General features: G+C 39.1%; 1 protein-coding gene across 9 annotated transcripts in view; it reads right to left on the reverse strand.

The window, feature by feature from the left end:
* Nucleotides 1-431: 431 nt before the first annotated feature.
* The window catches only part of cnksr2a (connector enhancer of kinase suppressor of Ras 2a), a 560,907-nt gene continuing 546,248 nt past the window's right edge, over nt 432-15,090 (reverse strand). For 7 of the 9 annotated variants that reach the window (XM_073045761.1, XM_073045760.1, XM_073045758.1 and 4 more), the window contains one exon: nt 432-8,571. In XM_073045761.1, the coding sequence (XP_072901862.1) occupies nt 8,350-8,571 (222 nt within the window). In that variant the 3' untranslated portion in view covers nt 432-8,349. The remainder of the gene's footprint in view (nt 8,572-15,090) is intronic. The other 2 variants (XM_073045754.1, XM_073045762.1) reach the window with 2 other exon arrangements.

The following is a 15,090-nucleotide window of genomic DNA, read 5'->3' on the forward strand; positions in this document are numbered from 1 at the left end:
GTTGAGTGCAGAGGTTGTTACCTGTCACTTAACTCGCCATTCCACTCTGACCTTACAAAGAGGACCAAATGCAAGTTTGAGAAACAGCATCTCATTTTTCATCTTGGATACCTTCTGGACTCAATCCTGAATCCCCTCTTTTTCTGTTTGAGAGCTAACCCAAGGGGATATCTTCAAAACAATCATTAGATCGTAATCAAAAATTAAGATCAATTTGAGCCTATCAGGGATTTCTCCACTCTTAACCAAGTGCTGGAAATATTCAATATATTCAATATTCAGCATCTGTGCAGAGAAGCATTGATCAAAATATTAACCCATTTCTTTCAGCACTGCCTGAGAATTTCCAGAATTTTCTGTTTTGTTTCAGGTTTCATTTAAACTCTAGGTATTCATATGGATTAGATGACAAAGAATAAAAATATATAATAAAAATTTCAAGAACTTTATTTGACCATTGATGACCATATTCATAATTATCTTTGCTTTTAAGCGATAAGAACAATAAAATATACACAACAAATAACATACATTATTGTTGAAAGGTTGATTTTTGTATCACAAGACTACTTTACGACTCCATGCTACACTTGCCACTTAGAAATAATGCAGTCTTTGAGAAATTTCTTCCAAAATTTAAAACACTGAATGCAATTCTTTACTAAGTAAAGTGCAAACCATAAAACTGTTGCACAGCAACAGATTTTATTCTTCAAAACAAGTTAACTACAGCATCTTTAAAGCCTGTAAACTACACTCAAAGTAGAAATAACTTTTTTTCTTATATCAATACATTTTTTTGGTCCATTACAAAAAAAAAATCTGTCACAATGTACAGAACAACAGAGGCATAATGCTTGGTATAAGTGCCACAACTTGATGTCCTTACTCAAGTATTTATCTTTGCGATAATGACAAGTATTATATAAAACCACAATTCATTTGTCAGTACCCATGCAGTACATATATTTTCATTTTATACAAATGTGTCTTCTTGGATGCCATTCTTGATTTGAAACCTTATCCAAACCAAGGGGTATTATTTTCCGCCTGCCTTTCATAGACTGAATTCATATTAACTGTTTTGAAAGAAGGCCACTTTCCTGTTCACTTGCAGTGGACAGAGTTAGGAAATACTCTGAGTTAGTCATTTTAGAACATATTCTGGTTGAGAAAACAATCTTTAGAATTATCCGACATTATAAAAGTTTTCCCTCCCATTTACTGTTGCAGATATAACCACTAAGACAAGCAGGTGTATAACTTTAGAATTTATGATATTTTTTGTCTTTTTTTCTTATTTCAAGCAATAGGTTCTGGCATACGTACACAAGTGACTAAGCAATACAATGTGCAAAAATATTCGTTTGCATCTGTGGTCATTTGTTTTGTTTTATTAGTGGCAGTGCAGGGTTGAAACCACACAATGCTTAAGAATAAACTACAGGCTTGCAGCAGCAATAGCAGCAACAGCAAGGCTTGTGATAATTAATACAATTCACTGTCTTTTTGACATCAGGTTAAAGAGACAACCAAGCTCCACCTCCTTCAGACCATGTTTAAGTTTTCTTTTCGAGAGCCAGCCCTAGACGATATCTTTGGAACAATCAGAGATCAGTATCAAAATACTCAAACAAACTTTCATTATATATATCAGGATCATATATTCTGGTTATTTTTTAAAATAAGTCTTTGCCCACAATCTGCTTTTTTTTAAACTCGCTTTGATACAACAGAACAATTTGGGTTCTGTGTGGTCCTTCTCTATGTGTAAGTGTATGATAATACCATATTGGAGAGAATTACATTGCTAGTGATAAAAGAGGTTGTGAATATCAGCTGCCAGTTGTTTTCCCCAGCAGCACATCCACTTCCACTGAAGCTAATGAAAATCAATATGCAGAAGGCATACAACTGACAGCAATGACTTAGCTTGAGTGGCCAAAGACAAATTACTTCTCCACAATGCGTTGAATGTCATTTAATTATGCTATTAAAAAAGAAAATGTTCACCAGTTATACCTTTTCGTGAAATTGGATTAAAGTAGCTATGCAGAAAGTGCTTTTTTTTTGTTCTTTGGTACATTTACAATTTTTATTTTCATGTGCAAACTACGATTATTTTTTCCTGGCAGTTGCAATAACTTTGTGTGTTTTTTTTTGCACTTGCGGGGTTTCTTGGGTCCTTTAATGAATATGAAAAAAATTCTTCATGACAAATTAGGTTTCACAATAGGCACAAGTGTGGTAAATTGACAATGAAGTTGTCAGATGGTTGGAAAAATTCCAGCTGGCTCACTCATGCCTTTAGAGAAATAACTTCTCTTTCAGTCTATTTGTAACTGTTGATTAAAACCAATAAAACTAACTTTCAACTTCCCTCAAGAGGTGGCCTAATAGGTCACTCAGTTGTATAAAACCTCAAGCAGAATGGAATGAAAAGAAACATTAAACACCTAAACTTTCTCAGGCCAGCAAAAGGTGGGTGATGACCTTGATGAGACTAAATACAAAGCAAATCACTAAAACAAACTCGGCTGCTTTAAGTTCATAGAAACACTGAGCAAGTGCAACTTGTTGACCAAGGCTTCTGTCAGTTTGAATTTTGTTGAAAAAACCCATGCAAAATAACTGACAACTGTTATGGAGTCTTTAAACTGTTTTATCCACGTGTTGGTAAGGTTGGCTTCAAATAACAGAATTGAAGAGGAAGTGTCTTGCTAATTAAAAAATAAAGGCACACTTAAAACAGGTAGAAATATAGGAACAGCAAAACAAATGGAAAAAGGGAAGTGTGAAAGTAAATCAACAATGAAAGCAAAAACTGGATAAATCTGGACTCAAATTCAGCAGCAATAGTGGTCCATTTTTGCAGTGTGTAGACATAATTTTCATTATATCATTGTTTGGGCAGCATTCCAACAGAATAGCTTGTTGCTGCATTAGGGAAACAATCCAATTCTTGTGAAGTAAATCATTATAGAGATAACCTCCACTGTTAGATTGCTGTCTAAAGATAACATCAATTATATTCCAAACTGATACTCATTTAATACTTTTCTTCAAAGTAGGTGACATTACAACAATGATTATAATTTTCTGTTTTTTACAGTAGTTTTTTCCTGTCTCCCCGTTCCCTCCATTATACAATATTTTATTTTCCAAATATATTAAAATGCTACTTATTAAATAACTAAGCCCTAAAATTTCATTACTGTCCAAGTAGACTCGTGTACACACCATGCAGCAATCTGCAAGAACAATTGAAATGAAATTGAGACTGAAAGGCAATGAATGCCAACCTGATAGCTGAATTTGGGACACTGAACAATACAACACAGGAACAGGCCCTTTGCCCCAGGATGTTTGTGCTGAGCATGATGCCAAATTAAACTAAATCCTTCTGCCTGCATTAGATCCACATGCCACCATTCCCTGCATATTCATGTGCATTTATTGAAAGCCTCTGTGGTATTCCTTGGAGGGTCCAGTGCAAGTACCTGTTCCCTGTGAGGGTCGTATCATAGCAGTGAGGGGGAGGATTAGAGAGATATGGGAAAATCTAGTGTTCCTGAGATTTTGAATTCTTAGTCAATACAGATATCCTTGGTAAGGTAACACACTGGTTGACTCAGTAGAAGAACTGGAGACTACCCAGAATATAGGGTTAGACATGGCATTTCTTTGACCACAGCATTTCCATGGGACTTCTTATCCTTGCTGCAAACGCATATGCTATGGATATAATTTGTGTAACCCTGGAGTGCGTTTGTCATATGGATATCAAGGAATATTCTTTCAACTAAACAAAAACTACTGGGTCAGATACTTCTGGTACTAAGGGGTGCAGACATGTGGACTCTGAAGCCTCTTAGTCTTTCATGTAATCATTCCGATAACAAAACATTCTGAAGAATACTTCAGGAAAGCTATGGAGATTATGCATAATTTAGAAGTTAAAAGCGACTCAAAGAGGGAAATTATGAGGATACTTTTGAAGATAATTCAGATGGGGGAAGGGTTGCAGCAAAGGAAAGAGTCTCGGGAAGGAAAATAATGAAGTACGGGAACAAGGTGGCTAAATGTTCACTCACCACAGATCACTAGAGATTATGTAGCATCCAAGCCAAGACCACCAGACTCAACAGTTAATTCCCCCAGGCAGTAAGGCTGACTAACACCATCACCCACTAACTCCACCACTACTTTATTACTTCCTGTTAGTCACCTTATGTCAGCCTAGAGTCACTTTATGGACTTACAATCAATCTATAAATAGAAGCTATCTTATGTAATCATATTTATTGTGTTTTTATATAATGATTGTGTTCTTTATATTTTGTGTTTTTTTTGTGCTACGTTAGAGCCAAAGTAAGAATTATTTTGTTTTCCTTTACACTTGTGTACAGGAAATCATATTAAACAATTTTCAGTCTTAAGTCTTGAGTCCAAGGGAAAGGTGCTGAGGAGGGAGAACATGGATTAAAGTTGATATTCTGATGTTGTGTGAAGTGCAGGCACGTCACAGTTGGGAAGATTTCCAAAGTAGGTAGAATAAGATCTATGGTCAAAGTTAGAAACTGACACATGTGGAAACAGAGAGTCAACTGATGACTGGGTGTTAAGCCAATTTGGTCAGCTGCAGCTACTGAGTTAGTAAGGTCTTTAATAACATCAGGCATAGCACATACGTAAATAGTGCTGGAATTACATAGTATCGGGTATTATCATGCTGAACTATTAGCATCAATGTTTTTCTTAGTTGTGATTAATAATAAAACTTGAAAGATTATAGGGCTTAACATATTAAGGCAATGAGAGCCCCATTGACTACTACCTACTAGATCTTCTGAAAGTTATATTCAACACTGCTGTTGTCCCTATCTCAGTGAAGACTAAAACAAAATAACCAATGAATGGGTTGCAAAATATCCAAAGCAATGCAAAACTATAATGACACAGTTGTCAATTAATTGCAGTGTTGAGCCAGTGCAGTGTGGCTTCATGCAGAATTTGCTCCTTATGCAAAGCAGTTGAAATCCAGACTAGTATCAATTTAATCCACTTAAAACTAAAATATCTTCGCCTCAAAGCCATGGTAGGAAAAGCCAGCTGCAGTTACAATACAGGTCGACAAGCTTTGGATTCTTGCGATCTAATCAGATTTTAAGCTTTTCATCAAATTCTGGCCTTTCACTATTTGGTTTGACTTTAATGTAGCATGCACTGATCAATCAAAGCATTGTTCCATATGCTGCGAAGAAATGAGGTTTAATAGCCTACTTACACAGTTGTCTGAAATGATTATTAGGAATTATGATGGCCTTTCTGTATGGATCGATATTATACATTGGATGGTAGGAAATTTCTTACAGCAAGAAACAAGGGGACTTTGACTTTGTTCTGCTACTCCAGAAAATGTTTCATGTAAGTATTTTCTAAATTCAGCAAGAAATTATATTTAGCCACTGGATTTACTATTTTGGATAGGGTAATAATGTGGCAAACCCATTGAACATGACAAATGCATAATCATGCAGTCTAGAAAGGCAGAAGGGGGCTTTTAATCACCATGTTTTGAAAAAGGATGCCACAATATCTGTGGTACTGCAACCAAATGACCTTTATGATTTGCAGACTAACACAGGGAGAGATTTATGGGCTTTAGATGCCTATAACGTAATGTCATCTTTATTTAAATGCAAATTCATTGCAATGAGATCATTCAAGCTGGCAAGAGAGAATTTAGTTTGTTCAAAAATTTAAGATGACAAACCCATAATCTTTACTGTGATTGTAAGGTACAGGTTTGTTTCCAGGGTTAGATAATTAACCCCTATGCTGTTTGTAATTATGCAGGACACACTCCCACTTTGCCTGACGTACTCAGGCACTTTGAATCTAATTCCAAGTGTTACATACTCTGTCTCTGCAGTGCTAACAACACTGGGAGTTCAGTGTAATGCTGTGCTTGGGGGGGAAGAGATGGATGGTGGGGCTGTACCTCTCCGTTTCAATGTTGTGGAGCTAACTCGCTGCTGCAGGGTGGAAATTTTACCAGCGTTCGGTCCATTTGAAAACAGCACATGCTTGAAGTAGGGTGATACACTGGTGCAGCAAGAAGCAAAGTCCCTGCACAGCCCCAGTGACCTGGGTTCAATCCTGGCCTTGGTTGTTGTCTGTGTGGAGTTTCCTGTATCAGGCTGGGTGTTGGTTACTTGATCACCATGAATTGCCCCTCGTATAGGTTGGTTGCAGAAGAATCAGGGGTAGGGAATCTAATGAGACAATTGATTATGGGAAAATTAATTACTGGGATAGCTCTGAGGGCTGTCATAGACTTGACGGACCAAATGGCCTTCACTATTTTGCCAGAAAGAAATGAGAATTGGATGACTCCTCAAACAACTGATCATGTTATGTGAGATTATAAGTCGCCACCAGGAAACAGCATTTTTTGTTACAAAAAAGATAGTTCCGAGGGTCAAAGGCTGGCTTGGTTGGTGAACTGGACCGGTTGTACCAAAGAGCAGAGAGAGTGGGAGTGCAAATAGAACCGAAATACCCAACTAAGAAACCGTCAGAAAAAGATAAATACACTTTGCAAGCTTGCAAAAGTTTTACAAATTTGTTAAAAATGACAGATTTTTATGACGCTTTAAAAATAGAACAATTTTTCATTAAATACGGATCACACATTCATATTCTGCAGTCATACTTCCGGTTAGTGATGATTGCAACCTGAAGACAGTTTCATTGATAAATTCATTAAGCACACTAAGGCCAATTTTCACATAAGCTGGGCGAGGGGATGGCAATGAGTAGGGAGCAGGTGGCAGTCTGGAGAGTGCAGGCAGGGCACTTATTTATTGAGATACAGCAGGGAATAGGCCCTTTCAGGCCTTGGGTTCTCATCCTAGCCTAATCACCGGACAATTTATAATGACCAATTAATCTACTAACTGGTACATCTTTGGACTGCGGGAGGAAACCAGAGCACCTGGAGGAAACCCACGCGTTCCACCAGGAGGACGTACAGTCTCCTTACAGATGATGTTGGAACTGAACTCCAGACTCTGACGCCCTGAACTGCAATAGCATCGCTCTAACCACTACACCACAGTGGTGCTCATCACAAGGCAGGAGGAAGGTTCTCATAGCGAAGGTCGCAGAGTGCAGGAAACAGGATGGACTGTGCAGGACGGGGGACTGGGAGTTGGGGGATCAGTGGGGGCAGGTGCAGGCAATGGGTTATCAAATGATGGGCTGAGCACAGCTGGGCAGCGTGAGGATTCCACCACCCGTTGTCGCCGCACAGTGCCAAACAAAGGCTTCACAGACATTCTTCCGGTGAGCTCCAGGTGCCGCGATGCCGCCTGTGTCTCTGGGAGGGTGAGGAATTGCAGACAATCAGCACCTTGGGGCTCAAAGTGACAGGGTGAGAAAGAAATCTTGGAAAACCTCATTAGGTTAAAGAGCAGATTGTTTTCCTTTCCCCAAACTTCTAGAAGAGCACTCTCTTCCTGTTGGCCAAGAGGAATTTTCTGAGTCAGATCTCGTTTGACTTTACTTTTCCCTTTCCTCAGCACTTATCTCCCACCTAAGCCTTGAAAAAGCCTTCTGCGCTCTGCGTACACCTTAGAATGTTAAACTTCTCCATGTTTCATTTGGGGTGAAGACGATTTTGTGGTCAGCCAGTTCAGCAGAAGTAAAATTGGCCTTATTGTGTTCTGGGGACACAATTCACCGGTGGCGGCAACATCTGGAGAAATATCTCTCATCCTCCATGTGTAAGTACCTGATATACATGGGCTATAGGGAACACAAAGCTACAACGAGAGCCATCCTTATTCACTTCCTCACTCCTATTCAACTGCAATTTTGCTCAAAGAACCAAGTGCAATATAACGGACAAAATGAAAGAAAAATCAAATCAAATCTATGAGCCCCATTTCCCCTTTGGCTCATTATTTGTGCTAACCCAATTCTATTCATTACAGTTGAAAAAAAATATATATTTGCTGTTCAGTGTACGGAAGACATTTAAAACAATAGTGTCATTTTCATCATTGACATACCACAATAAAAATCACACAGCAATGTTTTCATGACCATGGCTATATTAGAACATCCAATCAGAAGAAGGGAAATTGTATTCCCAATTAGCTTGCAAAGACAACAATGCCCCTTCGAACTAAATAAAAATCTGCTCAAGTCCCCAGAATCTAATTCCAAGTGAACAAACACCTGAATGAAACTGGAGTCTCCATACAAACAAAATACACACATTATTACCAACCAGTGTGAAATAAGCAGTTGAAATTATTACAAGGCCTACCGAGAAACTATTCAAACATGGGTTTCAATGTATGAGTGGGTGTGCATCAAAGGTGGTGTTGGGGTAGGTGCAGCTTGTTCACTGGCACCATTTACTGATTCTGTGGCTCCATTGTTCTGACAGATTTCCATGAAAAGCTCTACATAGGTTTGTTTCCATTCTTGGAATTCTTTGGACGTCAAGCTAGGATTGTCTAGGATCTTGTCTATAATCGCGACTTCTCCTTCTTTTGCCTGAGGATGAAAAGCATAGAGAAGGAAAGCCATGTTAATAGAGAGAAAAGAAATCTTATACACTTGTGCTCATAAAGTGGAATGCTTCAATTGTGTTTGCACTTGGACTGTTTGAACAGCAGGCAATCACAAAATTTTAATGAAAAGCTCTACGTAGGTAATCACAGATTTCTTAATAACACAGTTGTTACTAGGACCAAAGATTGAGAGCCTATTGTGGCACTTGGTGAATTTAAATGATAAAAAGTTGTATCAGTATTTATGTCAATGTTGTAGGAGATACCCAGAACAACTCATTTGGTTTATAAATAAACCTCAGGAAGGAACCTTGTGCTTTTACTTGTTAGAACATTACTTGTGACTGCAGACTAACAAAAACTGTGATTTTTAACAAAAAAAACTGTTTTCTACATAAACTAGTTCACAGGGACCCTGTAGAGCACTGATTTGCTGTAGCACTCCAGTCTGAACACTCGTAGATATGTACCCTGCTGCTAGGGCAAGAAGAGCTGATCAGCCTCGAGATGTTGGTCTACCCTCACTGCGCCATGTGATGTCAGATCGCCTGGATCCTACACCCTCCCTCATTGCCTCTCCATAACCCTGAAATTTCTGCTACCACAGAGAGAACTTTGAGCTGGGGCTAAACAAAATGAGGAGGAGCTTCCATTGCATCCAACTGTAAGCGGCGATGGATTGGATGGTCTTTCCACACTTGAAGCAGGTTCCTCCTTCCCCAAGCCCTGGTTCTTAGCCAGGGTGCAGTCCCAAGCTTCACATCCCAACTCCAGCTCTCCACCGGTCCCTCTAGACTAAGCTGTGGGAAATTCAGTGGAACACCAAGTTTTCCCAGGACACCAGCATCTCTTCTTATGTTGTGTTAAGCTATTGGGATTCTGCGACAGGATACAAATAGTTTGGGAAAAACCTGGAAGATGTTAGTTTAATGTGGGGAAGCACGAGGTCATGCACTTTGGTAAGAGGAATCAAAAGCGGATCACTACCTAAATGAAGAGAGACCGTAAATGAGTACAGTTCAGAGGGATCTAGGTGTTCTTGTATATGAATCACAAGAAGTTAACAGATAGGTCCAACAAGTAATTAAGAGGGCAAACAGCATGTTAGCATTTATTGTGATGGAATTGGAGTTTAGGAATACATTTGTACAGGACATCTGGGGCCACACCTGGAATACCGAGCACAGTTTTAGTCCCAATTTCTTTAAAAAGGCCATGGTTGCACTGGGGCCAGACCAAAGGAATTGCATGAGCTTAATTCCCGGGGAGTGAACTTATGTTAATGGCATTTGACAGGATAAATGCCGAGACGCTTTCACTGGTGAGAATGTTATAAACAAAGGGCCCGTCATTTAAGAAGAGGTGTGTAGAAATTTCTTCTCTCAGAGGGTAATGAATTTCTGGAATTATTTACCCAAGGGTGGTGGAAGCCAAATCATTATATTCGACATGAAGACAAATAAGTATTTAAAGATAGAGAAATTGAGGGTTATAAAGAACTTGCACAGAGCTTTTCAGCACAGATCTGCTATGATTGTAACTAATGTAAGGGCAGGCTTAGTGGGGTCTAGTTCCTCTTATGTGGTCTTGATATAACTTTGAGCTGATTCATTGGTGTTTTGGTTTCTGGAAACACACCGGAGCAACATGTGTGGAGGGATGGTCAATAAACAGTGGCCTCATGAACAGCACACGCAGGTCATCAATGAATTACAAAAAAAAACCGATTTAGAATTAGCATTAGAAAAACATAACTGTACAATGACTTGGATTATTTAGTGGTTGAAAGTTATTTTTTAAAGCTTGGGAAATAAGAAGGGGAGGGGGACAAGATAAACATAGCACACTCTGTCACTCAAATTGACTTTCCAGCCTGAGGCAATTGACGGGGTTGAAAGGTTCCTAAGTTAAAATGAGGTGGCGACTGGACAAAATTTATCTTTAAGTTCTGTTAAGTAGGGTACCTTACACAGATAAAGGTATATTTGCTTCTGTGAAAAAGGTCAAGTCAACAGAACATTTATTTCTAGTTAGCTATCTTCTACTTGACTGACAGTGCAGAAAAAACAAATAAGCAATTTGTTGGTGGATATGTTTTCCGATCTGCTTTAGATTAAAAACTCAGCTGATGAAATGTGAACCAAGTTTCAGGTCATTTGTAGTCTTTTTAAACCTATTTTATTAGCAGTAATGTATTGTAGTGAAGCGAATTGTAAGCCATGCAATTATTTGTCCAGATACTGGAGGCAGAGAGACATCCAATGTACTTTGTTCCCAGATATGAGATCTCCTGAGGTACCAGCACTTTGGACTTGTTACAAGTGAGATGTGGAAGCCAAAACCAACCTGATATGTTGAAGTCTAACAAATGCAAATCTTCCTCATTGAGTTCAATGCACATATCAGTCAATAAGTTAGCTGTTGACCTTAGCTCACTTCACTGTATCTCTGTTCAAAGGAAGTACTTAATTGTTGGGAAAACTCTGGGGCAAATAAACCACAACCAAAAATGACCAAAATCATAATACTGTACAAAAAGGGAAATGTCAATTTATTTTTGATGAGTGAATAGCCAAAAAATTTTATAAAAACAAACCAACATGCTCAGTAAATGTTAAAGGTTCTTGGGACCTGTATAGAAAAATAATTAGAATCAGAAAAGCAAATCATCATTCTATTGTCTGTTAAAGGAATGAGAATGACAAAGGAATTGATAGTTACAGAGTGTAGTGTGGAATAAAGGTGAAAAAAAATAACTAAACATTCAAAATGAAATCAGTGAATATCTTATTTTGATGGGGAGTATTAATTTTATGAAAGTTTATGAATGAGCCAGAGGAATTCTTATAACTCTTTCCATATTCACATAGAATAACCTCTTCAAATGCTCAGGACCAAAGGTAGCTCACATAGGGTCTAGCTATAGTTGTCTTTCAGTAAGATATGTAGGACAGTTTTTTTTTTCAGTTTTACACAGGGCCACTTCCTCGTTTTTTCTTTCCCCTACATTATTTGACATCTGAATTTGTGCTGCTCCCTTCACTCAAATAGAGCTAAAAAATGTCATTACTGTTGCTGCCAATTTCCTTCACACAGTCTATCTTAGGTCCTTCCCTTCCCCTTCTGAATTTTTCTGTGTCCATCGTAAATGATAGGCTGGTAATAAACTCCCATAACAAGCCTACAGATTACTCTGGTATCCCGACTGGACTTCTTCCAACACAGTCACCTACAAGAACTCCACTCCTTTCTTCTACTTCCTCCATCTCCACTGACCTTCCTCTCATGTGTCCTGAACAGTGGCTTCACATCTTCTATAGTGGAAGGAACCCTTGAGCACATCTCGTCTATTTCCCACATCTATGTTTGGACCGAGCAAGGGTAGAGTTCCCTTGCTCCTCACTCTCCATGCCACCAGCCTCCAACATTCAATGGGATCGTCATTTGCAATTTCTAACAAGATTCCACCACTTCCCCCTTTCAGTATTTCTATTGGCTAGGCACCATTCTGTCCCACCAACCGCTCCCCATCGTATGGCTCCTCATGCAATCCCTGCAGATGCCACACCTGTTCTTTCACATTTTCCCTTCCCACCATCCAGGGACCTTCCAAATGAAACAGCATCTTATTTGCATTTCTTTCAATTCAAAGTGCTAGATTCAGTGTTCACAGTGAGGTCTCCTTGACGCTGGAGAAACGGAATGCAGAGTGGGTCACTGACTGCAGAGCCCCTGCGTTCATTCTGAAGGAGTGACTCAGAATTCCTCATGCCACTAATTTACCCTTCTCCTAGTCTGTGGCCTACTGCACTGTTATATGGAGGTCCAATGTAACCATGAGGAAGTGTACCTCTTCTATCTTGGCATGTTGCAGATTTCCAAATGCAGTGATCAAATTCTGCAATTTTAGTTAATTCATTTTCTTTGTCTGTATCAGAATTGGCACTTTCTGCCATAATTCATCCTGGTTCAAATTTTCCCTCTATATGGGCACAGCCTGACCTGCTGGTATATATTTTACACCTCATTGTTCCTTTGTTTGTTCCTTTAACAGACCTCACCACATAAATTTCATTTATTTTCTCTTTCTTTAACTTATCCCATTAATTATTCAACTGGATGACTTCCATCACTTATCCCTAAGGCAACTCTAGATTCCTCGCACTTCCTTGATCATCAAAATCTCTTATTTTCATTTCTACAGCTTGACTGGCTAACTCTCTCCCGCTTTTGCTTAAAATCTTTATTCTCATCACTTGTCAGCTCCAACCTAGTTCCTCCAACGATGCAGAAATTCACATTGCTTCAACTAGTCTGAATAAAGTTCAAGAAAGTTTGGTAATTATTTTGTCCCAGCCAAGGTATTTGAATGTTCAGAGGGTCCACCCACTGTAGATATGCAAATCAAAGGAAGCATTGTCAAACCAAAGTATTGAAGTAAAAGATGGATCCAGAGTGCCAGAACAGAGATGGTAGGACTAAGGTTCTGAGTTGTGTATATTTCAATGCAAGAAGTATTGCAGGAAAGGCAGATGAGCTCAGGGCATGGATCAACACCTGGAATTATGATATTGTAGCATTTAGTGAGACTTAGATGTAGGAGGGGCAAGTCTAGCAGCTCATATTCTGGGAGCTCCATTGTTTTAGATGTAATAGAGCAAGAAGAATTAAACGGGGAGGGATGGCATTAGTAGTCAGAGAAATGTTATGCCATTGCTCAGTCAGGACTAATTGGAGAACACAGGGTGGAACAGAGCAGTAAGAAAGGCATAACCATGTTAATGGGGCTATATAATAGACCATGCAACAGTCCGCGGGATTTTGAGGAACAAATTTGTAGAGAGATCATAGACTATCACAAGAAACATAAGGTTGTGATAGTAGATGATTTCAAATTTCCACATACTGACTGGGTTCCCCATACTGTAAAAGAACTAGATGGGATAGTGTTTGTCAAATGTGTTCTGGAAAGTTTCCTTAATCGGTACATTGAAGTTCCAATGAGAGAGCGTGCAATTCTTGATCTGCTATTAGGGAATGAGACAGGAGTGTGACAGAAGAGTGTGTAGGGCAACACTTTGCAACTAGTGATCACAATGCCATTAGTTTCAAGTTAATTATGGACAAGCACCGGCCTGGTCCTTGGGTTGAGATTCTAAATTGGAGCAAGGCCAATTTTGATGGCATCAGAAAGGATCAGACAAGTGTGGATTGGGACAGGCTGCCTTCTGGCAAAGGTGTACTTGGTAAGTGGGAGATCTTCAAAAGTGAAATTTGAAAGTACAAAGCTTGTATGTGCCTGTCAGAATAAAAGGCAAGGATAACAGGTTTAAGGAACTTTGGTTTACAAGGGAAATTGAGGCTCTTTTTAAGAAAAAAGTGGAGATGCATGACAGCTATAGGCAGGCAGAAACAAACGAGGTACTTAAGGAGTATAAGAAATGTAAGTGGACACTTTAGAAAGAAATCAGGAGGGCTAAAATAAGACATGAGGTTGCTCTAGAAGGAAGGAAAATCTGAAGGGATTCTACAGATATGTTAAGGGTAAAAGAACTGTAAGGGATAAAATTGGTCCTCTGGAAGATTAGAATGGTAATCTGTGTGTGGAGCCAAAAGAGATCTAGGAGATCTTAAATGGATTTTTTTGCAACTGAATTTATTCGGGAGATGGACAAAGTCTATAGATGTGAAGTGAAGTGAGGTCATGGATCATATACAGATTACAGAGGAAGGGGTGTTTGCTGTCTTGAGTCAAGTCAAGTTGCTTTTATTGTCATTTCAACCATAACTGCTGGTACAGTACATAGTAAAAATGAAACAACGTTCCTTCAGGACCATGGTGCTATATGAAACAACACAAAACTACACTAGACTTCAGACCTACACGGGACTATATAAAGTGCAAAACACAGTGCAAGCCAGTAAAATAATTAATAAACAAGACAATAGACACAGTAAAGGGCAAATTACAATATAATAATAAATGATGTCAATGTAAATGTAAACATAAACAATGTTTTAGCAGGAATTGAGCAAAAATTGCCAAGGGAGTGGAGTGGAGTGGAGTGGAGTGGAGTGGAGTGTGTGTGTGTGTGTGTGTGTGTGTGTGTGTGTGTGTGTGTGTGTGTGTGTGTGTGTGTGTGTGTGTGTGTGTGTGTGTGTGTGTGTGTGTGTGTGTGTGTGTGTGTGTGTGTGTGTGTGATATTACGGTGGACAAATCGCGAGGGCCTGACAAGGTGTTCCCTCAGACCCTGTGGGAGGTAAGTGCAGGAATTGCTGGGGTCCTAAAAGTGATATTTAAATCATCCTTAGCAACAGGTGAGGTGCCGGAGGACTGGATGATAGCCAATGTTGTTCTGCTGTTTAAGGGAGGCTCTAAGAATAAACCAGGAAATTATAGACCAGTGAGCCTGTCATCAGGAGTGGGTAAAGTTATTCAAAGGTATTCTAAGGGACTGGATATATGAGTATTTTGGATAGACAGGGACCAATTAGGTAGTTT

The sequence above is a fragment of the Hemitrygon akajei genome, chromosome 5 (assembly GCF_048418815.1).
Source record: "Hemitrygon akajei chromosome 5, sHemAka1.3, whole genome shotgun sequence".
In the NCBI taxonomy this organism is placed as follows: Eukaryota; Metazoa; Chordata; class Chondrichthyes; order Myliobatiformes; family Dasyatidae; genus Hemitrygon; species Hemitrygon akajei.